The sequence below is a fragment of the Zootoca vivipara genome, chromosome 1 (assembly GCF_963506605.1).
Source record: "Zootoca vivipara chromosome 1, rZooViv1.1, whole genome shotgun sequence".
Taxonomy (NCBI): Eukaryota; Metazoa; Chordata; class Lepidosauria; order Squamata; family Lacertidae; genus Zootoca; species Zootoca vivipara.
In genome coordinates, this window is record NC_083276.1 from 128,982,045 (window position 1) to 129,006,960 (window position 24,916).

Sequence of the window (24,916 nt, forward strand, 5' to 3'; positions counted from 1 at the left end):
GGATCCCTGAATTTCCCTAAGAGTTTTGTGGGCAAATTGGTCTGAAAATTGCAGGCATGAGAGAGATGCCCCTGGGTAAGAAACCTGCCAAATTGTAGATAAATAAGTAAAGGAGATTTGGAGCCAAACTTGACTTTAGTTTGAGAAGAACTAAAATAGTTTTGCTTTCTGTGTAAAATATTCTCTTATTGCAAGCTTAACCTGAGGCATAACAGAGCTCCCCTCTCTGCCCTCTCACCTCTTGTTATCTTCCTTAAGCTTAGAGACATATGCTCAGCTCTGAAAAACTCCTCCTTCCCCCATAGCACTGGAATTAAAGAGCATTGTCATAACTACTCCATCTGATACAAGTCACAAAGGAGCTCCCACTACCATCTTCTGAACCTGCTGTTTGCTGGTGGCAAGGAAAAAATAGGTATAAAAAGGAGAATTCCCTGGGTGCCAAGATCCAGGTTTGGAGCAAGTACTCAAAATATGCAGCAAAGTATGGCATGGAAATATAGGCTGTCAGACCTTTAAAATATGCCCTTCCAAGCTGCTTTCAAAGTTTCCAACTTCCACTAGCACAGAAAAAGACCATTTGGTAAGTTAAAAAAGGTTTACTTGCAAACTCTCCAAAGGTCAGATTGATGTGCTTTTCCATACAGCATTCAGAAAAGTTGCACAGGCAGTAAAAGGCAATGAGAGCCATGTTGAGTTTTTCTGGTAGACGAGAAGGTATTGATTACCTTCTTCCCAAGGTGAGAGTGAATGACCTAGCTAAGCCTGGTGTTTTCCCTATGTAGTAAGCTTAGAGACATAGTTTTTCTTTTAGTAGATGGTTGTCTGCAATGTTTTAATGCCAGGGTCACTGAGGCACCTCTAAGTGGTTTACAGTTCCCTGTTTCAATTTATGCAGCCTCTCACAGATCCCTTCTTTACATTGGACAAGCCGCAGAACAATCAAGGCATCCTACCTGATAAATTTGCAAACACCCCTAATCTCAGTTTTTAACTCTTTCAAGCACACTGGCCATGTTCTTTATTTGAGACCGCCAGCTCTCTGGTGAAGCTTTGCTACCCTAAGTTACCTTTGTAACACTTTGTTGTTTTCCTTCTTTTGTTTCTCTTGGCAGGCAATTGGCATCCGTCTCAATGAACTCTGCCATAGTGAGAGTGAGAGCCCAGCCAATCTGCTGGGCCTCATTTATGATGAGGAGACCAAGCGAAGACTGAGAAAGGAGGATGAGGAAGAAGACTTTTTAGATGACAGTAAGGAGACTCCCTTTACTACAAGAACCCCCGCTTGTAAGAATCTCTGCTTTAGGAACACTTAATTCTTTTTTATTTTCCTCTTTCATTCCCTTTCCACGCAATTGTATTCCACACTTACCTTCCTTTCCCTCTCTTATCTGTGCCAAGATGTAACATGTCATGTAGTGGTAGCAGCAGCAAAAAGGAATTGGATCCACAGAACAAGGAGAATAAAACTTTAGTTCAGTGCAGCTAGTCATGTTCAACAGATAGTGGGACTCACCTTTCCATCTGCACTCAAATATTACTTCCAGCAGGTTCAGAGGGGTCTGGATGAGCATTACAATGCAGATACAGGCATGCACCTGAACCCTCATTGGCTCTATGTGCCACAGACCATATATCCTGGGTAGTTAGAGATGAAAGACAAATTCGGTTCTTTTTGCATGTAAAGGTAAAGGGACCCCTGACCGTTAAGTTCAGTCGTGAACGACTCTGGGATTGTGGCGCTCATCTCGTTTCATTGGCCGGGGGAGCTGGCATTTGTCCGCAGACAGCTTCCGGGTCATGTGGCCAGCATGACTAAGCCGCTTCTGGCGAACCAGAGCAGCGCACGGAAACACCATTTACCTACTTGCACTTGACGTGCTTTTGAACTGCTAGGTCGGCAGGAGCAGGGACCAAGCAACGGGAGCTCGCCCATTGCAGGGATTCGAACCGCTGACCTTCTGATCAGCAAGCCCTAGGCTCTGTGGTTTAGACCACATTTAAAGGTTATTTTCCTTAATTTGTAGTTCCCAAAATAATATGTGAACCAAAACACAGGCAACTTCCAAGATTCGCACTTCTCTTAATTTCGCAATAAAAAGCCAAGTTGTCAGTACAGAAATACATATGCCAGGGTAAAGTGTGCCTAAAAATGCATATAACATAAAAAGTATTATTTATGGGGAAGTTGCATAGAAATATGTGTGTGCTTGGAGAAATTTGCACTAATGTGCTGGTGCAGTTTCATGAGGACTTTGGGGGGAGGATCCACAAACTGCAGTGGAATTAAGATGAACCGAGCTTGTTACTGGAAAAGTGAGAAAAAGAGAGACAGATTTTCCCATCTCTGATGGTGCTACACATTAGTTGCATGAAGAAGGTCTGATGTTCCTTTCTGGCATCAACATTTACAATAATTTCATATGGCAATGCTTGGAAATGCATTTTTTATGCCTGAGAACTTGGAGAGCTGCTGCCAATCAGAGTACATCAGGGATGGGAGACCAGCTTCCATCAGCCCCATTTTGCATGGCAATGGCCAGGGATGGTGGGAGATGCAGTTCAACAATATCTGGAGGATCTTAGATTCCCGACCCCTCAGGGGACCAGTTGGACAGTAGTGGTCTAGATAGACCAATGACCTTACTCAATAGGAGGCAGCTTCATATGTCCAACTCTGCTTCTGGATGTGGTTCTCCTTGAACTGAATTGACCAACCATGAATAAAATTGTTTGAACTCTGTTAGCTTTTGGGTGACTGTTTGCCAGGTTGTTTTAATGGTCCTCCATTCAAAAACACTGGTCATGTTTTATGTATGTAGTCCAGGCATCCCCAAACTTTGGCCCTCCAGATGTTTTGGATTACAATTCCCATCTTCCCTGACCACTGATCCTGTTAGCTAGGGTTCATGGGAGTTGTAGGCCAAAACATCTGAAGGGCCGCAGTTTGGGGATGCCTGATGAAGTCCATAGATAGTGAAAGTGGGCAAATAAGTATTTATTTAATTAATTACATACAAAGATCCTGATCCTGAAGGGAACCTGCTGAGATTTTTAGTCAGTTTCTTCTGTTGTGTCCAAATCATTACAAGTGCTCCCTTAGAAGCCACGACTATCACAAACTTATGACAGATCTGCAGAAACTATTAGTTCTTAACTGAGACAATAAGTCATTTTAATAACTATAAGTGGAGCCTTAATGCTATAAATTATGTGGATGAGATAGCCTTCCAGATATAAGATAGTATTCATCTCCATTCCCGTAATATTTACACACCAGAACCAAAGCTAACTGGAAATTAGGTTAGTGTAATCTAATCAAATGTTCATGTGTCCGTTGCATTAAAAACTGGGAATCAGTATACTAGGACATTGTACAATGCAGTGTTACAATAGTACATATTCTTTATGAAGGCAGGAAGTTTTTAAAAGCAAAATGGATATGCAGAACATGACAAGACCTCATGCCAATATAGAGTGCAGTTTACACTGATGCTCAGTACAATATCCTCTCCAAACATCCTGTGTGTGTGTGTGTGCGCGCTACTGTTTTCCAAAAAGCATGTAATCCGTTAGAGCTTTTTGTAAGTTTGTTGGCTTTGTTCTACAATTGCAATGTTCTAAGAACAGATTAGTAAAAAGCTATGGAGGAACGCTAGTATAAATATTTGGGTTAGAATCCTAGTTAAAATATGTAATTAATGGAGCCAGGTGCTGTCTTCACTCTTTACATAGACATAGTTTGAAGCTTAGAGCAGGAGGATATGTAGAGGGGTCTTTATCTTCACCCTCACATTGCAAACATTGTTCAGGTTGCTGTCTACATGGAGTAAAATTGGAGGTATTTAATGGGAATAGGTACGTTTAGCTGCATGACCGCTTCTTTATGAGTGAACATAGAGAACAAAGTGGGATATCTAAGTCAGAGAGGTGTGGGCCTCCAGAATTTGACATCCCTTCCTCAATACTTCTAATTCTTTCCTCCCCAAGTGCCGCAATGCATGACATAATTTGATTATGATAGCTGTGTGTAGAGAATTGCCCCTCCCTCTCTCTGCAAATGCCTGTTGTGTCTTCATGTTCTATTAGACTTTCTAGAGAGACAATGGGATTATTAGTTTCACAGTGACAGTTTGAGAAAAAAATATTTATAGACATACTTTCATGTTTATAAATTGTCCCTCGGAAGAACTACTGTTTAGAGAAGGCAGCAACAATGGAGGGGTGTAGAAGGACTGTAGCTCTATGGTGTCTCTCTTGTGTGTGAGCATGCATTCCTGCATATTTCAAGCTTCATGAAAAAGGGCTGAAGAAGTTAGTGGCTCTGTAGTTGCATATGCTAAGGAAGGGAAAGGTTTCCTTTTGGTGGAAAGATCGTTTGAGCAGTAGCTGCTTTTCCATGCATCCTCCAGCTGGCCCCAGAATTTCAATTATAGTAGAAGAGAGTTGTGTGGCAAGAGAGCTGGAAAGCAGGGGGGAAATTGGCATTTAGAGGCATTTTAGAGGGTGCTCCCCACATGCGATTTTCGCTTATGTGTGCAGGGGCCCAGAACGCAACCCCTGCATAAGTAGAGGGACACCTGTATATAAATCTGAAGGCAGGCAGGTGGAGAAGCCAGAGCAGAAGAAGCCAGTGTTAGATACAAAACTGGAAGAATAGGTCAGCCTAAACTGGGAGGAAGCTCACAAAATGCCCATGGATAATATCAGCTGTGTGCAAAGTGGTCCTCTCAGGACCTGGACCTAGAAACCCTAAAAGGCACTGAGATCTAATTTGGGGGTTGGAGCTTAATTTCATCGATTGAGTTGAACTAACTGGCTAAATCTGTCATGGACAGAGGTGAGACAAACCTGAAGCTTGACTTGAAGGTCCTATGGTGACGTGCTAGAGCCCACTCTCATGTATGGCCCATGGTGTGACAGTTGTGACAGTCCTCTGCTCAAACTGTGAGTCTCCAAATGATATTTTTGGTTAAAATAAGCAAAAGAACAGCTCTGAGAAAAATGTGCAACAAGTGTAACATTTCTAGGCCTGACCTGAAAGTAGAGGTGAGCAGGGTCTAAGACTAAGTGTATGCATTTCAACATCAGTATTCATAAAACAGTTTGATTTTGAGACCACTGAAATCCTGTTGTTGAATGGCCAATGCTACCTGGCAATAACTGCAAATGAGATTGTTAGTAAAAATAGAAAAATAGTGCAAGGAGGCCATAGGGTTCCATATGCAGCTTGTATTGTGTACCATGTGTGGTGATGTCCATCTGTTTTTAGATCTGTATTTTTCCTAGTGCTATTTTTTAATAAAAATCAATCTATATATAAATGTCACTTCTTAGGTACTGTGAACCCCACCAAATGTTGCTGTCCTTTTGCACTGAAGATGGCAGCATGTCAACTCCTCCTGGAGATCACCACATTCCTTCGAGAGACCTTTCCCTACATGCCCAGGCCGCGGCCGGAGCCTCTTGTGGTGAGCAAAAGGCAGGAATTTAATTTGGAGACAATCTGGGAAGAAGCCCCGCCCCCTCAGACCATGTGCTCAGGGAGAGCATACTTCCAAGGTCACCTGCAAGGTCACCGGCCAGAAACAAACATACACACAAGCCTGGACAGTCACAGAAATCCAAGAGGCAGAAGCCCTTGTGCTCCCTCCTCAGTCGCTGAACTCCAGGCACAAGGAGTTAGCACCCAGCACTTCCATCAGATAAACAGATCAGTTGCAGAAGCTAAAGTTCCTGCCCCTTCCGTCCCCTATTCATCCTCCCTCCATGCATTTTTCCTTGTGACTCAGCTTTTCTTAACTGTTTCAGCTTTTTCTGGACTCTTCATTCTTGTGCTGAGAGTGGGGGAGGGGAATGAGGTGAGTCAGTACAGTACATACTGTACTGCAGAGCAAGAGACACAGCTCCTTCTCCTTTTCTATCAGTGCCTGTGGCTACCTACCTCAAGACTCTCCCCTTCACCATCACACACTGCTGATGATTCCTCTCTGTCACCAGTCTGAACCTAGCTCAAAGTCCCCTTACCCCACAGGTGCCTCTTGGACCACTGGCTGCCCCCACTTTTCCTCATCCAGCCAATCCCTGACAATTCATGACATGGGAACGGACTCTCTCACCCACATGGCGGGTGGGTGGTTCAGCGGAAGCGGAGGAAGCAGAGGACTGGAGGGGCAGCATTTTCTTCTTTGCCTCTAGCAGCAAAATGTCCTGGGCCAGCCCTGATTAGTGTGGTGTAGGAGACCTGTATGTACTTGGAGCTAGGGAAACCTGGATTCAAATCTCTGCCACGATGTAAAACTCACTGGCTAACACTGGCCAGCCATCATCACCATCATTATTATCATCATTTTGTTAGTTTCTACTCTGACTTGCGGGGCAAGTGATCACAACAGCGACTTACAATAAACATGTGAAAAGCAATGCAACGTTGCATAAGCAACATTTAATAAAAACAGTATCAAGTAAAATTATATGTAGGTGGCAATAGAATACATTGTCAACTTAACCTATTTTTTGTGGTTACTACCAGGGTAAAATTGAGATGTCCCTATGTGCACTGCTCTAAGCTCCTTGATGAAACAAGTGAGGGGTTAGAGGACACAAATGGAGAAAACAACCTTTCTGATTGAGTTTAATGGTCTTTTCCTTAATGTTAAAATAAAACTTGGTACCCATGATATTCACGTGCTTCTGTGGTTCATGTGATGTTTTAGGACCTGGAGAGTTGCAGGTTGCGTTTGGACCCTGAGATGGATCGGCACAGGTATGAGAGGAAGATCAGCTTTGCTGGGGTTCTGGATGAAAATGAAGATTCAAAAGATTCCTTGCACAGCAGCAGTCATACCCTGAAATCTGACACAGGTTGTGAAGAGAAGAAAGGTTTGTTGCTTACTAAAGCTTCAAAATTTTCTTCAGGCCTATTGTTTAGCGCTGGATTTCTATGTCCTAACTTTCGAAATTGTTTTAAGAAGCAGGAAGCTATGGCGCCACAAGGCTGAACCATCACTAGCCCCAAAATATGTGTGATGTGTGAAGGCATAACTCACTGTGGTTGCTAAAGGCAGCAGAGTGTTTATCATTGTAATGCCATTTCATGCACATGTGCGCGCACACACAAAAACAGCCTCTTGGTTCAAGTGTTGCAATACAAAATACAATTAACAGTTACTTATACAACACTATTTTGGACAATAGGTAATAGTTCAGGGTATGAGATGTAGCATAGAATATTGAGACAGCAAGCTGTTTTCTTTTTTGAAGTTCCACAATGTAGAAATTAGGGATTTCAAAGGAGCAGCAGGCTTTGCTGTATGATGCCATGAAGAACTCGTAAGTCTTTGGAGACTCTGACTATATTATTTGGCTGCTTTCTTGAGCCTCCAGCAAGTACCTGGCAAATCACCCTTCCTAGCTAAAATCTGTTTGAAAACCTGGTTTCCAAACATCCTGTCTCTTCCATAAACTTCTGTATATGACAGATGTCTGGTGCACAAGATAACGAGGCAGCTATAATTTGTTCCTACCTATTGCTTCCAGTCATCCCTGCCATGATTTCTGTCCTTCCAAGATAGCAGAACCCCACTTAGAAGTATATAACTCAGTCCTAAACCCCTCAGCACAGGACTTCACAATGCATGAAACCAGATGCAGCCCTTGAACTATATATGGTGACACTGCCCCTGCCCCTACCCAAGGGCTTGATAAACCTGCCTTGGGAATTGCAGAAACAGGAGTTTATCAAACCCCTGTGGACCTCCACATAAGGTGTGTAGGGTTTGCTCAGCTTATTAACTCACAAGTTGTACAATCCCACCCTACAGTTCTCAACGTATTTAGGTGGAAGTAAGTACTTAAGTGGGACGCGGGTGGCGCTGTGGGTTAAACCACTGAGCCTAGGGCTTGCCGATCAGAAGGTTGGCAGTTCAAATCCCCGTGACGGGGTGAACTCCCGTTGCTCGGTCCCAGCTCCTGCCCACCTAGCAGTTCGAAAGCACGTCAAAGTGCAAGTAAATAAATAGGTACCACTCCAAGCAGGAAGGTAAACAGCGTTTCCATGTTCTGCTCTGGTTCGCCAGAAGCGGCTTAGTCATGCTGGCCACATGACCCGGAAACTGTACGCCGGCTGCCTCGGCCAATAATGCAAGACGAGCGCCGCAACCCCAGAGTCGGTCACGACTGGACCTAATGGTCAGGGGTCCCTTTACCTAAGTACTTAAGTAGTGTACACTTTCAAGTTAATGCTTAATACCATCACTAGGGCAGGTTCAAATATTCTAAAACTCTCCACGAGTGTGGTTGCCTGGAGTAGTAACACCAGACTCAGCACTACCATGCTGATGAAGCACCATTGCCTAATAGTGGTTTGTGTAAACACGGAAACCCATTTAATACCTGTTGCATTTGGGCAGATCACCAGGAAGCAGTGCTTGACGAGCATGGTCATCCTGGTCCAGACATTACTTCCTCCATACAACTGTGGCCATGGAGATGTGTCTCTGGTCTCTTTGCCTCTGAACTGGCACAGTTAAGCTGTTGGCTTTGCCAGAATAGCTTTTTTTAAACCAACAGAGAGATCCTGTTTTATGGCAGTGAGCAATGAATTTCTCTTATTTATTTGTTTTTTTGTCACAAGTCTGTTCATTGTAAATTGATTGAAAGCATCAATTTTCCTGTGATTCGCTTCTGATTTACATAGGAAATTGGATTCTAATCTCCGTGAAGTCATCTTCTCTCGGCAGAATTACATACTATATGTTTTATCTATCTTTCATGTTAGTAGATACTGTTGATATCCTATCATCATTACAGATCCCCAATCAAATCAAGTAAAAGAACCCCAGGTGCTTCTTGCATTATGGTATTTGCATACATTACAGGTTTTTCAGAATCTGCATAACACCAATTTATTTAAAGATATAATTAAATATTCTAAATATAGCTACATTGAGCTGCATCAGTGGTATAGTATCTCTGTGCTTTTTACATTATTATTTGCAAATTCCTATGAGTCTCTTTCATGTTTTCAGATGTACTTGAAGATGACTTGCATGGATGAGTAGCATACACACCTATCTTTCTAATAGTCTCTTTGAACAATAGGTGTGCTATGGAACCTTTTTGGTGTATTTATTATCCGTATCAGTGGTTCTCACGCGGCTCTCTATGAAGATACCATGTGTAAAGCCATATGGAGCAACAGTGCAAATTCAGTATGCAAATTATATGTGGCATGGCATAGCATTGCAGGTGTTTGGACATAGTCACATCATGTGAGTTCATATCGCAAAAGCAACACAGTTCAGTCCAAGATTATTTCTTTTACTAGCCTGAGAGAGGGGTGGGGAGATTTGTACCTAGTCAAATCATTTTTCCAGCCCAGACTTGTAATGGTTTTCTGAGGAGCCAGCCAGTTGTCTTTCATAATCAAGCTACTTGTGATTTTCTCCCACCCCCTTTCTTCTTCTTTTTTGTTAGAGAAGCCCATGCTTGAATTTGGGACCAGAGCATAGGCTAATTTGATGTCTTAGAGACTGTATCAGTAGTAGTGACTTGTATGAGTTTCTGGAGGTTTGCAATACTCTACTTTGAGATGAGTTTCATAGCCTCTGAATTTTTTTCCAGCTCAGGTTTTAATCTGAGCTGGAGAAAAAAATACATGGAAGGGAAGGAGCAGGATTTGGATTTCCTCAGAAATAAGTGGAACTTCTTCATGATTCTGGGGGAGTAGCTGATGTGAGCTAGGAGAAACTCATTCAGTTCAGTACTAGCCACTAATTCCCTTGAAGGCATCACAACACTTTCTGTGTATGTGATTCTGGAAATGCAGCCAGATTTTTAGAATCTACCTTTCCCATCATTTTAGTATTGAATTTTTCTCTTTCTAGCACAGCTGTTCACATTGTTTAGTTATGAATTTATTATTGATTGCCTTTTTTTTTTACTAAAATTACCCAACAAGGCAACATAAGAATAGACAGTAACAATAAAAATGTATATACAGTAATGTAAATTCAGTGAAATAGATCAGTTCAGTAAATACACATCAGAATGTAATACAATCATGCTCTCAATAAAAGGAGCTTTAATGTGTTGCTTAACAATTGCTAAAATGCAGCCCCGTATAAAAAACCTGTTCAGAATTGATTTTCTTGTGGCACAAGGGATTTCTGTCTGTAAGACTAGATTGCAGATGGTAGATTGTTACGTAGTAAGATGCTTTATGACACTTTGGAATGGACTATGATGAACATATTCAATTGTTAAATTATTCTTTTCTGAAACTTAAAGGTAACAACATTTGCAGATCTTGACAAAGGCATCTCTTGTTATTGTTCAGCTAAAATCTGTTATCTGATTTTTCTCATCTGCAGTGACAAGGACAGGCTTCAAATCACTTTGAAAACCATTAACCTGTTTCTTCCTTTCACACAACATTCACCCCACTTGTGTGATAATAACTTTTCATTGATTGGGCAACCAAGGTGTGTTTTTAAAACTATGTAAAAGCTATGTTTATACAGTCACTGAAAGGTGGGTCTTGATGTAGATATACTAGTTTTGGCGAATTAGTAGTATTGAAAATATATATTTTTATTGTGAACTAAGCCGTGTACTTTACTACCACTGTGTTGTCTATTGTAGATTATTTGGGGGAAGTCATGACCATTAAGCTAGTATAAATCTTGCACAGCTTCGCAGGACTGAGTCAATAGATGACATTGCATGTCATACTCTCGCTCCCATTTTTTAAATTGTTATTGTTTTGGTCTGGATAAATAGGAGTAACAGTGACATATTTTGTAAGGTTGTTAGTGAGTGCAATGCAAATTATAAAGCCATTGGAGCATTTTACATTCCAATCAGGATACAGAGGAATATAAGTTTTACTCAGTTTGTTTTGCATTCCTCATATTAGTGTCTGCAGGATGCTGCTGTTGTTCTTGTTGTTAACATGTGTCCTAGAAATAGTTTTTCATTACAGGAGATCTTAACCAGCACTAACCATCAAGCAAACTGGATTTTAGCCTCCAGTCCGTCACAAAACAATAAAGACTTCTGCCTTATAGTTTCTTAAAGCCTAACAAAGTCATTGGTACAAAAACCTTATCAACCAGACATGACATTTTTAGGAGTATCAAGTCCTCTTTACTTCATGCATCAGATGAGGACTATGGTCCATAATAAATATTTTAGTTTTTTAAGGCACTGCTCAAAATTCTTTGTTGTTTTGACTGCAGCAGACAAATGTGATTATCTCTTTGGCAGTGTATCACATGACCTGTTTCCAAGTCATTCAAAAATACTCCCCTAATTGTGGTAGCTCTAAAATGTAAACACAGTTAAGTGCAAAACATAACTAAGACCAATAATGCTAGAGTCTGGAACGCCTCTGAACAGAACTGTGCATTCAACATGGCAAAGTGTCAGTGTGTCTAGAAATCAGAAGGTTACTCCCAAACCCAATTTTGGTTGAATTTAGACATATCTCTTCTCACCACTGCACATTTCTATGGCCTGCCCCTGCTCAAAAAGTGACAGCTATCATTTATCTGCATTGCACCTGTGCAGTATGTTCATCTTAAGTAGATGTTCAGTTAAGTGTTGCAACATTTGGACTTGCGTAATGTCATGTACTGCCTTAAAGCTGAGTGGAAAACAATGTGTAAATGACTGGTGCTTCAAACCATTCCATATCTTCGTGCTCATTTAAAAAACAAAACCTCAGCATCCACAGATGTATTTAATGCCTGAAAGCTGCTGAAAGGAGCTGGACTACATGTTATTGCTTTTTCTGTAGAATTCTGATGAAGTTTATGGTGAAGTTTAATATACAAAAACAGCGATCTGTTTAAAGGTAATACCCAAACTGGGCAAGCAAAGTAGGCTTTTAGCTTCAGAAAGCAGGCTGCCTATTTACAATCATGAATGCTGCATGATTGAACACTGATTCTATAACAAGGTTTAAACAACCTTCTGCTAGCAGGAGGATAGGTTTGCCCCTGGCACCTTGCCTACAACTCAGTCATTGGTAGCCAGCAATGGATGTAGATGCAATGGTGTAGATCAGGCATCCCCAAACTGTGGCCCTCCAGATGTTTTGGCCTACAACTCCCATGATCCCTAGCTAACAGGACTAGTGGTTGGGGAAGATGGGAATTGTTGTCCAAAACATCTGGAGGGCCAAAGTTTGGGGATGCCTGGTGTAGATCAGGCATGGCCAAACTTGGCCCTCCAGCTGTTTTGGGACTACAATTCCCATCACCCCTGACCACTGGTCCAGTTAGCTAGGGATGAAGGGAGTTGTAGTCCCAAAACAGCTGGAGGGCCAAGTTTGGCCATGCCCGGTGTAGATCCTGGCAAACACAGGAGGATAGAAGTTGTGTCTCGTCATATTATTCTGGAATAAAACTTGGCTTTTTTGAGGGAGGGGGGGGCAGAGCACAAATTGTACCTTTGGTTGTTTGGCTATGGCATTTCCAAGTGCCTCTTACACAGCATTTGCATGATACTAATGGCTGAATTGATGGATAATAATTAATAACAGGCAAGAAATATGTCACATCTTTGCCAAGGTATCCCTTACTGGATGATTAATAGAGCTGCATTGGCCTTGGCTTTGGAGGGAGCCTCTTGCCGGTCTTCCTTGAGAGAAGGAAAGGCTCTGCAATGCAGGATGGGGAGGGATGGAGGGGTAGGAATATAACTATCTCTCTCTATATATATTTAAAATACAATTATAATTTTTAAATGGGGAAACCTAAGGGGGAAAAAGTCCTTTCTTATTCTTTTAATACAGTTCCCAGCAGGAAGATCAGGATAGGAGGCTCCCGCTTGCTCCAGATTAAAGGAACCCGCAGTTTCCGGGTGAAGAAAGGGGGTTCCCTGTCCAGCATTCGCCGGGCCGGCAGCCTAAAGAGCACCAAGTTATCACGTCAGGACTCAGAGTCTGAGAATGAGGAGCTGCAGCTGTCCCACAGCAGGGACACTGTCACTGACATAGGTAACATAGATGAGCTGGGCTAAAAAGGGAGCGGGATGATGAGGCAGCGTCTTGAGCCTGGAAGCAACTCAAGCAGGTCTAGGGAAGTAGGGAAAGGGCTTGTAGGCTAGGCAGACCCTCCAGTTATCTCAGCTGAAGTAAGGAGAAGTTCACACTTTTTGCATGATTTAAATACATGGCATGAGTTCTGCCATTGGTACACTAGGTAGTCAGATCTGTTCCACTCAAAGGATGCTAAGTTTTAAAAATCTAAATGTTTGGTGCATGGGCTCACTATACAGGCATTTTCCTGACTGCCAACCCAATGCATGCCATGCTTAGAAAGGTATATATATAAATACCATATATTATATATCTATATGGCATATATAATAGCTGTGGTATTTTATATATATATATACATATATATACATATCTCAATATTATGTACTGTGCATATAGCTATATATACAATATGTATATATTATGCTGCGTATGAGATATAAATATATGTGTGGTCGTGAATCTCCAAAATATTAGTTCCCAAAGATTTCACATACAGAAAAGTCAGGAACAGATAAATCCTGCACCTGAACCTCCTTTACCCTTCTGGTCTCAGTGGCATTGCCCATGCTCTTTTCTTCCACGGGGAAATTTGAGTTCAGCCAGCTACATATTCATTTAAAGAAAGGGCAGGGAAGAGTCAATCCTAATGTTACAATCTCCAATACTCAGATTTTGTGCTAAAGGTCTGGCAAATTGGAAGGCCCATTTGGCAATAAATACATCCAGGAAACTCTGGGGTCAGAGAGAGCCCTCCCCCTGCCTTTGTCCTCTAGCTTTTGTCAGGATTTTTCCCCCTTTCATTCCCAGGCATTTTAGAGTCCTTTGATGGGACCTCACAGGGCTTCTAGCCTGTATGCGGCAGCAGTAGCTATAGCAAAAGTGCTGCCGCTACAGGACTGTACATTTGGTGTTGTTTTTTTAACCACAGAGCCCAGTCAATGCAGATCACTGAAACCAACGATTTTGCAGCATCTTGACGATGCAAGAATTCTCCTTCTCTTTACTTAACCCTCCCCTCTTCCAGAAAAGTTGTTCTTTTAATGGCTGTTATGAATTATGCTTGTAATTTCCAGCCCAGGGGATAATCGGGGCCATAGGAGAAGGTTGGGTTGGGAGTGAGAGTAAGGGGAAATGTCTGCCATTTCTTGAGAATAGCCAATGTTACTTCCTCAGTGTTCAGCTCATTAGGCTGGTATGCTAATGGCATGTCATTTCGGGGACCCTTTAGGACATGTAACATTAAGAAACTGGCCTGGATTACAAGCATATACCGTAGATTTAAAAAACAACAACACGGGAAGTATGGAAAAAACCAAACTACTTGTGTGTGTCTTTTTTCTTTTGAAGAAGGAAGCCCTTGGAGTGCAAGCGAACCCAGTATAGAACCTGAAGTGCTAAGCAGCACAGGCACCGAAGAGAACTATCACCGGAATATGTCTTGGCTGCATGTAAGTAGGGATCACTGGCGAAGTTCTAGAATCTCAGCTTGTTGCACACAGAACTCACAGCTGATCATCAGGGCAGAGTTCTATGTTTTTAATCTGAATGGTGTCTTAGAATTTTGAAGTGTCAGGCATAGCTCTAGTGGCTTTAGCCCAAACGTAGCAGAGTTTTCCTGTACAGCACAGAAGCTAGTTGAGGTGGAAATGACTAGTCGGCTAGACGCAGAATAACTATTTACAGGATTTATTAAAAGAAAATAAAAGCAGCAGAGTTTCTGCATACAAAGCAAAGCAAAATAAATCCTTTCTGTCTCTCTCTCTCCAACCATATACACAGCACTTCTACTCCTAACACCTAACAAGAATCAACTGTGCTAGCATTCCTAGATAACAGAGTTCAGTGCTGGTCGTTAACCAATCAGAGCGTAGTTTCCAGGTCAGGCAGACCTTGTCTTTCTGCCAAGAGTAAATTGATACTGCTTTGAATTAATTGTGTGAAGCAAGAATCTGTAAGTTTCCCATGAGAACCAATTAACCAATTAACAGAAACTGAACATGGTGACCCCCTCCCCCAGCTACTCCAGTGTTTGCTCCCCACTCCGCTGCCCAAATTCCCATTAAGACAAGTTAAGGCATCACTTTAGGAAAGTGTAAACCAGGCTTCCTCAACCTCGGCTCTCCAGATGTTTTGAGTCTACAGTTCCCAGCATCCCTTACCACTGGCCTGCTAGCTAGGGATCATGGGAGTTGTAGTGTAGGCCAAAAACATCTGGAGGGCCGAGGTTGAGGAAGCCCAAAGTGAAAAAAGGTAAAATTAAGTCATTCCAGACCTCATGACCAGATGTAAGTCCGCAACAAATCAAAGTCCCATAAGTTTTTCATTCATTAAATAATAGTGTTTTACCCACACATTGAATTCTAAGCTGAGCTTATTTTGCTTTTCACTGATAAATTAATTTATAGCTAGAGATATTCAGTATTTTCTTTGTGGTCTTTTCTTGATACAAACATAGCCCTGTATCTCTACTGAAATCTCTGGGCATACTTTTTGTTCCAGGTGATGATACTGCTATGCAACCAGCAGAGTTTCATTTGCACCCACATTGACTACTGCCACCCTCACTGTTACCTCCATCATAGTCGCTCTTGTGCACGCCTTGTCCGAGCCATCAAACTCCTGTATGGAGACACTGTGGATTCACTCAAAGAGAATAACTTACTAAACAATGTGGCTAGGAGCAAAAAACAGAAAGAGGTAAGCAAGCTGACAAAATACTTCTTGGTTACACAAACATTTATTTCAGTTAACTCAGCTACCTAATGCATATTGAACTATTGCATGGGCATTTCTCAGCTTTTCTTAACATGCTGGCCTATTTGTAGTAGCATGATATTTGGATGTGAGATCAGGTTGCAGAAAAGGGAGGGTATTTCAGCTTATCTCATTCTCAGAAGTCATGTCACTCATGTTCTGAGAACCAAAGGGAAAGCTTCATAATATGTGTGTGTGTTAGTAATAGGCACCTTGTGAGATCAATTTTCCCCCACAAGTAAGGTGGCCTCTAAAAACATTTTTAGAGCATTTTCCCCCTCCAATTCTCTTTCAGTGTTCAGACAAGTCATGCCTGAGAACACCCTCCTTGAAGAAGAGAGTGACAGATTCCAACCTTGAAGGAAAAAAGGACTCTGTAATGCTGAAATACATCAGGCATCAGGTAATGAGTGTGTCACCTACAGGACTGACAGACTAGCTAATGGAACATCATTATTTTTTGTCTTTAATACTGTATGTGCCCCCTTGATTTGGGTGGCCCACGTCATGTCTGTGAGGAACCCTTCAGAAATTAAATTTTATGGAATTAAATTTGTGATGCAATGAAATACAATATAAGAAATGAAAGAAGCAATTAAAATACAATTTAAAACACACAGTGCATTATAATTTTTACAACAGACAGGCTGGGGGCAGAATCATTAAATGGTCCACCAAGATCTTCAGCAGTTTTCAAGTGGTCCATGGTTGGTAAAATTTGGGAACTGCTAGCTTAGGTCATTCTTGCAAGACTAAAAAATGCAAGTATTTTCTTCCTGTGCTGGTGTACTGGAACCAGGTAGATTTAGCTGGGCGGGGTATAAATAATAAATTATTATAATATAGGTATGCACATGTTTCTTTGTTCTTTATAAACTACTGTATATTCCTGCGTATAAGACTACTTATTAACTCAGGAAAATCTTCTCAAAAGTCGGGGGTCGTCTTATACGCCGGGTCGTATTTCTTATACAGCGAGTATATCCCAAACTCTATATATTAACTGGAAAAGTTGGGGGTCGTCTTATACGCCCAGTCGTCTTATAAAGAACAAAGAAACATGTGCATACCTCTATCCCTGGTCCTCTGGACAAGAAATACACTCAAAATTGTTTAATGTAATATTCTTGAATTAGGCAATGGATTTTATATATTTATTACCCACCCTTTGCCATGAGGCCCAAGGGCAGCTTATAATGATAAAATGTTATTGGTATCCATCTCACGAGAGACAATGGAGTGTGCTCAAGTGTGTATTGAGATCCTGGGCTGCTCAGACAACAAGACCCTTCCTCTCTGGCTCGCTGATGTGGTCCATAGGAAAGCAGAGCAAAATCTTTGGCATCAGCTTGGCTACAGGAGTTCCTGGAAGGAGGTGTACAAAGCGCCATCCAACCGGCTTAGGGACTCCACTCCAGATTTGTGTAGGGTTTACTCCTTAGCCTTTTCTTCCCCAAAGATGTCCCGCAAGGCAGTGGAGGTTTAGGATCAGAGTTTCACTTTTCCTAGATGGAATAACTTCCCAGGTTGGCAAGCCCCATCTACCCCTCACTTCCCTCTATAGAAACCACCTTCTTGACCGTTGGACCCACTCTTGGTCACTTCCGCTCAATCTGCCAGAGCTTGTCTTCACATGCAGCAGAAGCCCCTAACTTACCAAGGGCTTGAAACCCATCAGCTACCTTCACCTGGTTTAGCCAACCAGTTGAAGCCATTCCCAGGGTGTGGCCGCTGTCACATGATGACAGCTTCTAGGAGCTACAGGTGAGAGCTGAGTGTAGGGTGGGACCCCAGGGGGAGGCATGACACGTTCTCCGCTAGAGATACTACCCTAACATCCCATACCCTCAACAATAAAATGCACAGTTATAGAACAGATAAAGCTGTTAACAACCACAGAGAAGGAAAATGTAAAACACCATCACATGATTTCATCTATAAAAACAATTAAAAATAGTTCCAGTACAAATGCAGATGGGATAAAAATCTCCACTCATAAGTCTTGTTGAACAAGGTTGATGAGGTGCAAGCAGGGCTTTTGGAGAATGCTGTATTCTTAAACACTAGTACATAGTCAACGCAGAACTCAGCAGAATTTTCTTCGGATCAAGCAAGTTTGGGGGCTATAAATGTCCTACTACTTTTAATTGCTCTTTGGCCCTGCTGTACAACATGATCTCCTTTTCTGTAGGTGATGAGTTTGTCTCCAGCACCTTTGTCACTGTTAATTAAGGCAGCGCCCATCCTCACAGAAGAGATGTATGGGGACATCCAGCCTGCAGCATGGGAACTGCTGCTCAGTATGGATGAGCACATGGCTGGGGCAGCAGGTAAGAGTGTCCTCTTCCTCTGGCACTCAAGCCATTTTAAGTGGGCAGAACATAATTTTTGTAAAATTCTTCAGTGACAAGTCTTAAAAAATATGTTTTTGGATGTGAGGAATTCTGCTATAATGTTTGTGACTGGACAACATAGTAAGTCTACATTTGATCAAGAAGCAACATAAACTGCTTTTGGAAAACCAAACAATTTTATTTTATATTCTGAAAATGCCAGGTAATGCTAAATAATAATTATATAGTATATCTCTTATCTGTTATATAACTGCAAGTACTTGCCAAACATTTTGAATGATTTCTTTGCAGTTTTACACACTTTTTACTTGCCAAGCAAATTGTATTAATTTATTCAAAATATCTTTTGAATTCTCAAGTAATGTTAAAACCTTTTAGCATCCCTCATTTTTGGAATTTGCAAGATGAAAAATTCAACTTGCCTTACCAAGTATGCAATATTTGTGATCCGGGTTTGGCAGTGGTACAGAGTCCCATAGTAGTTATCCCCCCCCCATAACAGTTGTGTTATTCTGATATTCTGCTACTACATGTACTAAGACAGCACACACACACACACACACACACTTTCTCTTCTTGCTGCAATGAAAGGCATAGATCCTATTCACATCCTCCAGCGCTGCTTTTTAAAATTAAGGTGTTTCCCAGGTTTGCTTGTTTCTTTTTGAGTATGTCATTTACCGGTAAAAACAAATAATTTTACACCAATACACACACACACACACACACACACACACACACACACACACACACGAAGTTAAAAACAGATACGCACCATTCATGAAATATTTGCTTCCTGCAGCTGCCATGTTCCTTCTATGTGCTGTGAAAGTGCCAGAGGCAGTATCGGATATGCTGATGTCTGAATTTCATCACCCTGAGGCAGTGCAAAGGTTGAATGCCATTCTTAAATTCCACACCCTCTGGAGATTTAGGTATCAGGTCTGGCCCCGGATGGAGGAAGGAGCTCAGCAAATCTTTAAGGTAAATTGTGACACTGTCTGGTATAATTAAGTGTTCGAGTTGTGGCACCAGAGTACACCTTCAAAATCCTGTTATTTGTTGTTGTTGGTTTTGTTTAAACTTTCCATACAACATACAGTAAAATAAAATAGAAATTAAAATGTATGAAGATGCCATGGGGAGAATATGAGACTCCTTTTATAATATAACTATAATTAACACTGCTGACGTCTTTAAGGAGTCTGAAACATTCTGCAGCAATAAATTGACCATGGATTAAGGTCATGTGACAGCACAAGTTATCCCATTCCTTGTACCACATCTGATTTATTGGGAGTAGCAGACAAATGTAAGAAGATATGAAACATACTCACATCTTATATCCAGCTTTCTGGGAGCTAGGAGGTTATTAAGCCATGTTAACTTCTGTGAAAACAGAATGCTAGACTAGATAGGCCTTTGGTGTGATACTAGAGTGGATCTTCCCCCCTAAAGCTTTCCCCCCTATTGTTGTAGGTATAGGTGGCTTTGACACTGCGCTGGCCCCACAGAGTGACAGAATATGCTTTGTAACCCTTCCTCCCAAGGTGAGGGAGTGTGACCTAGCTAAACCTGGCAGGACGGCTAGCTCTATGGGTCTTAATCCATTCATGCATTAATTCGAGTTAAACATGTTGCTTATGTGAGGCTGACATCCTACGCAGGGAAAAATATGGGATTATTTTCTTCTAAAAATTAATAAATCAAATACCTTTCATAACAATAGGTTACTTTAAAGAATCATTAGTTTTCGCTTCTTGTTTTCATAATGAAACTTATAATTCCATCTTTATCCCATGGATGGAATTAAATGGCCTATCATATTTGGACTCTGGAACATTTCCTCATTCCTGAAACAGGAAATATTTAGTATAGATAGAAGGGATTTGTTTCTAAGGAAGCACAGCTTTTGGTTATGTGAGTCTCTTTCTCCCCCATTTTGATGTCTTAATCTGTTTTTCTAGATTCCTCCACCTAGCATTAACTTCACACTCCCATCCCCAGTTCTGGGAATGCCATCCGTCCCCATGTTCGACCCTCCATGGGTTCCACAGTGTAGTGGGAGCGTACAAGACCCAATTAACGAAGATCAATCCGTAAGTAAAAAATCTTCTTGAAGTCGGCCTTATTTTTTGAATGAGATGCTGCTTGTGGGAAGAGTGAGACGGTCGCAAAACAAGAGATAAAAGGCACCCAAATAACTCCTTAGGAAGTGTCTTTGATATATATTTTTGGTACATTTCATAACACATGAAAAATAATATGGTGGGATGTGGGTTTTTAAAATCATTTTAATGATGCTCTCAAGACATGAATTATTATTATTAATAATATTATTGTATCAACAATATTAATAGTGTTGGAGAAAAGCAAACAAATAGCTCTAGGGATCTTATATTAGTAACACAGCCATAAATACATATTATAGCAGCTTTTTTATCCTGGATAAAAAGACCAAGTCAAGGACAAAATACAAATACATTGAATTCAAGAAATGCTTTTACTAAAAAGGGATGGAGCTCATCAATAAAAATTTGTCTAAATAAAAATATTTTACGTTTACAGCAGTCTCCAGATGTCCAATTCCATACAATTCTCTCTCCATGAGAAAGTTCCACTCCAAGCGGGGTGTCTATATATGTAAAGTATTGCACAAGCAGCATTGAAAAAGCAGAGGCCACATCTGCATCAGAATGCACATCTTTGTGGGTGTCTGTTAACCCAGATAGACCCATGTAATATACCCATGTACATGGTAAACCACTTGAGGTAGCCTGCTGCTATAATGTTCATTAGTTTGCAAAACTACTTTTTCATGAGGATAAACACCCAAAATCTTCTGATGTTGTTCAGAAAAGCAAAGGTATTTGAGAAAATCTGTGGTCTTCCCATGAATATCCGAGAGTGAGGGGAGACAAAGCAATTATCATATTTTTCCGTGTATTAGATGTCCCCATGTATAAGACAACCCCTATTTTTTGAGCCCAAAATTAAGAAATAAATAATTGCAACATTCCATGTATAAGATGACCCTCAATTTTAAACATAAAATATTGTGGGGAAATATAGTCTTATACACAGAAAAATACAGTACTCAGTGAGGGAAAGTGGACGGGTTTGACATGTTCTCATTTTTTTTATTAAAAAAAACATATTTTAGGCTTAGTCTGTATCAGACCTCACTTCAAACTGAATTCCAAGGGACTAGAACCTTCCTCTGTTTTGACAACCATTTGGGGGGCTTCCCATTTGGGGGGGGGGATTCCTTGGTGATTTCAGTCAGTGTGTGGTCTCATATGGAGATAAAATGCTCTAGAGGGCTTTATAGGAGGAAGTACCTTCACCTTGAATTGAGCCTGGAACCTCTCTTTGACAGCAAGCGCCATTCACAAGTACTAGTTGAACCACCCCATAACAAACAATCACTGAAGACAATACAGTGGTACCTCTACTTATGAATAACTCTACTTACGAATGTTTCTACTTACGAATGGAGCTCCGTCCGCCATCTTGGATGCGGTTTAGATAGGATTTTTTCTACTTACGAATTTTTAGATAGGGTTGCTTCTACTTACAAATTTTTTCTCTCAATGCATTCCTATGGGATTCGACTTCCAATTTTTTTTAACTTACGAATGTACGTTCGGAACGCATTAAATTCGTAAGTAGAGGTACCACTGTACAGAGTTTCTGCGTGCAATGCAGGCACCAGTGTTGTGATTTATAAACCAACTAGTTGACCCTCCCACGCGTTTCTGTGGGTTATCCCTGTGGCTGCCCCCACCCTGTGACGATCCATGACGCGCTGCTGTGCCTGACTCAGGGTCATAGCTGTCAAGTTCTCCCTTTTTAAAAAAGGTAAATTCCCTTATGCTGAATAGGCTTCCTCACAAGAAAATGGAAAACTTGACAGCTATGCTCAGGGTTAATGTTTCCCAGGAAAGGGGGAGGATGTGTCTGTTTCCCCCTGGACTATGTGTTCCCCCGCCCCCGTGGTTGTGTCTCAACCCTGTGTTTACTCCCATCCTGTAGCGACCCATGAGGTAGCTCGCCCCCCCACCTTGTGGCTCCCCCCACCCTACATCAGCCCATGACCTATTTGGGCCCCTCCTCCCCCAACCCGCCCACCCAGGGCTCCATTTGGGATAGTATTTAAAGGGTTGTAGAGCTGAGGCCTAGTCTGTAAAGTGGAGCCGAGGCCTAGTCTGTAGGCTGTAAAGTAGAAGCGAGGCCTACTCTGTGAAGTAGAGTCGAGGCCTAGTCTGTAGGCTGTAAATTAGAGCCAAGGCCTAGTCTGTGGGCTGTAAAGTAGAGCCAAGGCCTAGTTTGTAAAGTAGAGCAGAGGCTTAGTTTGTAGGCTTTAAAGTAGAGGCAAGGCCTAGTCTGTCGGCCTTGGCTTGGGCTAGTATTTAAATGCGAGCCGAGGCCTCCACCCGGTATCTCAATTCCTTGGCCCCGGCCTGACTCTGTGGGTTGTCTGGTAATGGCCGCCTTGGTGGTTTCAGTTGCTCGGTTGATGACATCATTATTTGGCACCACCCTTAAGAGCTTTTGCTGGTGACAGCGCGTGATCTGCCTTTCTATTGGATGCTGCTGGAGTCTTCAGAGCTTCTGCTGGTGGTGTGTAATTTGGGTGCCACTTTTGTGTGTGTGTAATCATTATTTTAGGTATGAAAGGTGTGCTTTTTTGGAAAAAAAATTATGCCAGATCCCTCCCTGATGGGCAAGGTACGCTTTGTCCTAATTTGATGCAATTTGGTTCAGCAGTTACAGTGGAAGGGTGTTACATCCATGCACGCAGTGGGAACATTTTTATATATGTAGATACAGTGGTACCTCGGGTTACAAATGCTTCAGGCTACAAACGCTTCAGGTTTCAAACTCTGCTAACCCAGAAATAGTACCTCAGGTTACGAACTTTGCTTCAGGATGAGAACAGAAATTGTGCTCCGGCAGCGCGGCAGCAGCAGGAGGCCCCATTAGCTAAAGTGGTGCTTCAGGTTAAGAAAAAGTTTCAGGTTAAGAACGGACCTCCGGAACGAATTAAGTTCTTAACCAGAGGTACCACTGTACCATGGTGCCTACTTCCATGTAAAGTTGCATTAGATTGTAGTAATACACCACATGTAGTGGACATAGTGTGAACTGGCTACATTTCTGATTTACGCAGTCTCTATTAATAAATCCCTTAGGATGTTTCCATAGTTTATTTAGGTTGTTAGTAAATTATGTCCATGTTGAATTCTGTTGATTATAAACTTAATCAGAATACTCATAAACTGCAGAATGTGGGTGGATGGATGGATGATAGATAGATAGAAAATGTGCTGAATAAAACCCAAGCAAACTAATTCACATATCCTGCCCCCTGCCCAATTGTTTGCTTACAGAAGTCATTTTCAGCCCGGGCAGTGTCACGTTCTCATCAGCGAGCAGAACATATTCTCAAGAATCTGCAGCAGGAAGAAGAGAAAAAACGTCTGGGCCGAGAAGCTAGTCTGATCACGGCCATCCCCATCACCCAGGAAGCTTGCTATGAGCCCAGCTGTTCCTCAAACGTGGAGCAGGAAGAGGAAGGTGCGCTCTAGACAAAGGAGTGATAAGTCTGATGAGACTTGGAGCCTGATAAGGCAGATGTACTGGGGATGTAATATAATCTTCATAAATTGCTCATGATTTTATTGCAGTAGAGATAACTCGAGGTTACAAGGGAGCGAGTGTTGATTTAGTTGGTGATTAACAGCAGCAGCACTTAGTTGCTTTGAGCACAATTTATTAACATTGTCACCTGTTGAAGTAACCACAAAAGACTGAGGGCTTTTTCAAGGTTTGTTGTGAAATGAGCACAAGAAGACTTGAACAGTCCTCATTTCCTTATATTAATTTAAACAGGATTGATGTAGCTATTCTTGGTATTTCTCTCTCTCTTAATTTAGTCAATAACAGCCCTTGCTGATTAAAAATGGGGCGGGGAAAGTGTTTGTCAGTAACTAGCATATGACAATAGTCTTTAAATATTCAGGGTTGGCAGCAAGGTCCTCTGGCAGCCTTGGCAGGATTTACACTCCAACAAACTGCATAACCCCAAAAGATGAAAGGAGAAGCTCAGATTTAGTTGTTTGGGGACTGAGGGGGTGTTATATGGAAGATTGTGACAATGGGAGTTTCCTCCTGAAGCAGATAGAAGCCACGCCCAACCCCCAATCTGGATCAGAACTGTCCTCCACAGCACAATCTTCATCTGGATTGGGAACCACCTGGCTGTTGTTGCCAGCTGGCATCCATTTATCTCCGGGGTTGAAGTCAAACCTTTGGAGAGTTACAGTGCCTGCTTTGGAGACTGATACGAAATGAAGATGAAGGCAGATGAATGCATCTGGTTTTGCTGCTATAGGTGGACCATGGTGTTTCTTCTCTCTGTGCTCCTCCCAGCAGTCTGGTTGTTTAAAAAGCATTCAGTTAGCTACCAATTGTTAACAACTTGGAATAAAAATCTGACTTGAGTTTTTCACTGCTGTGATAGCTCATTACAGTAGACCAGCATAGGACTTGAGATTTAGAAACCAAAATTTACATCTTCTATTTGTTTTGTCAGTAGAAGAAGTTTCCAACCTGGCGTCCCGCCGTCTCTCTGTGAGTCCATCCTGCACCTCCAGCACATCTCACAGGAACTACTCCTTCCGCCGTGGATCAGTTTGGTCGGTGCGTTCAGCAGTCAGTGCTGAAGGTAATGCAGTTTAAGACTGGATATTGACCT

The 24,916-nt window shown here is 41.8% G+C and overlaps 1 protein-coding gene across 1 annotated transcript in view; it reads left to right on the forward strand.

Annotated features, from left to right (window-relative positions):
- Window positions 1–24,916, forward strand: part of UNC80 (unc-80 homolog, NALCN channel complex subunit) — a 133,878-nt gene that overhangs the window by 51,378 nt on the left and 57,584 nt on the right. Inside the window, exons 25-36 of the mRNA XM_060282245.1 lie at window positions 1,116–1,251; window positions 5,338–5,471; window positions 6,717–6,882; window positions 12,800–13,003; window positions 14,396–14,496; window positions 15,548–15,745; window positions 16,098–16,205; window positions 17,994–18,132; window positions 18,959–19,140; window positions 20,124–20,255; window positions 23,550–23,736; window positions 24,755–24,886. Of these exons, the coding sequence (XP_060138228.1) occupies window positions 1,116–1,251; window positions 5,338–5,471; window positions 6,717–6,882; window positions 12,800–13,003; window positions 14,396–14,496; window positions 15,548–15,745; window positions 16,098–16,205; window positions 17,994–18,132; window positions 18,959–19,140; window positions 20,124–20,255; window positions 23,550–23,736; window positions 24,755–24,886 (1,819 nt within the window). The remainder of the gene's footprint in view (window positions 1–1,115; window positions 1,252–5,337; window positions 5,472–6,716; window positions 6,883–12,799; window positions 13,004–14,395; window positions 14,497–15,547; window positions 15,746–16,097; window positions 16,206–17,993; window positions 18,133–18,958; window positions 19,141–20,123; window positions 20,256–23,549; window positions 23,737–24,754; window positions 24,887–24,916) is intronic.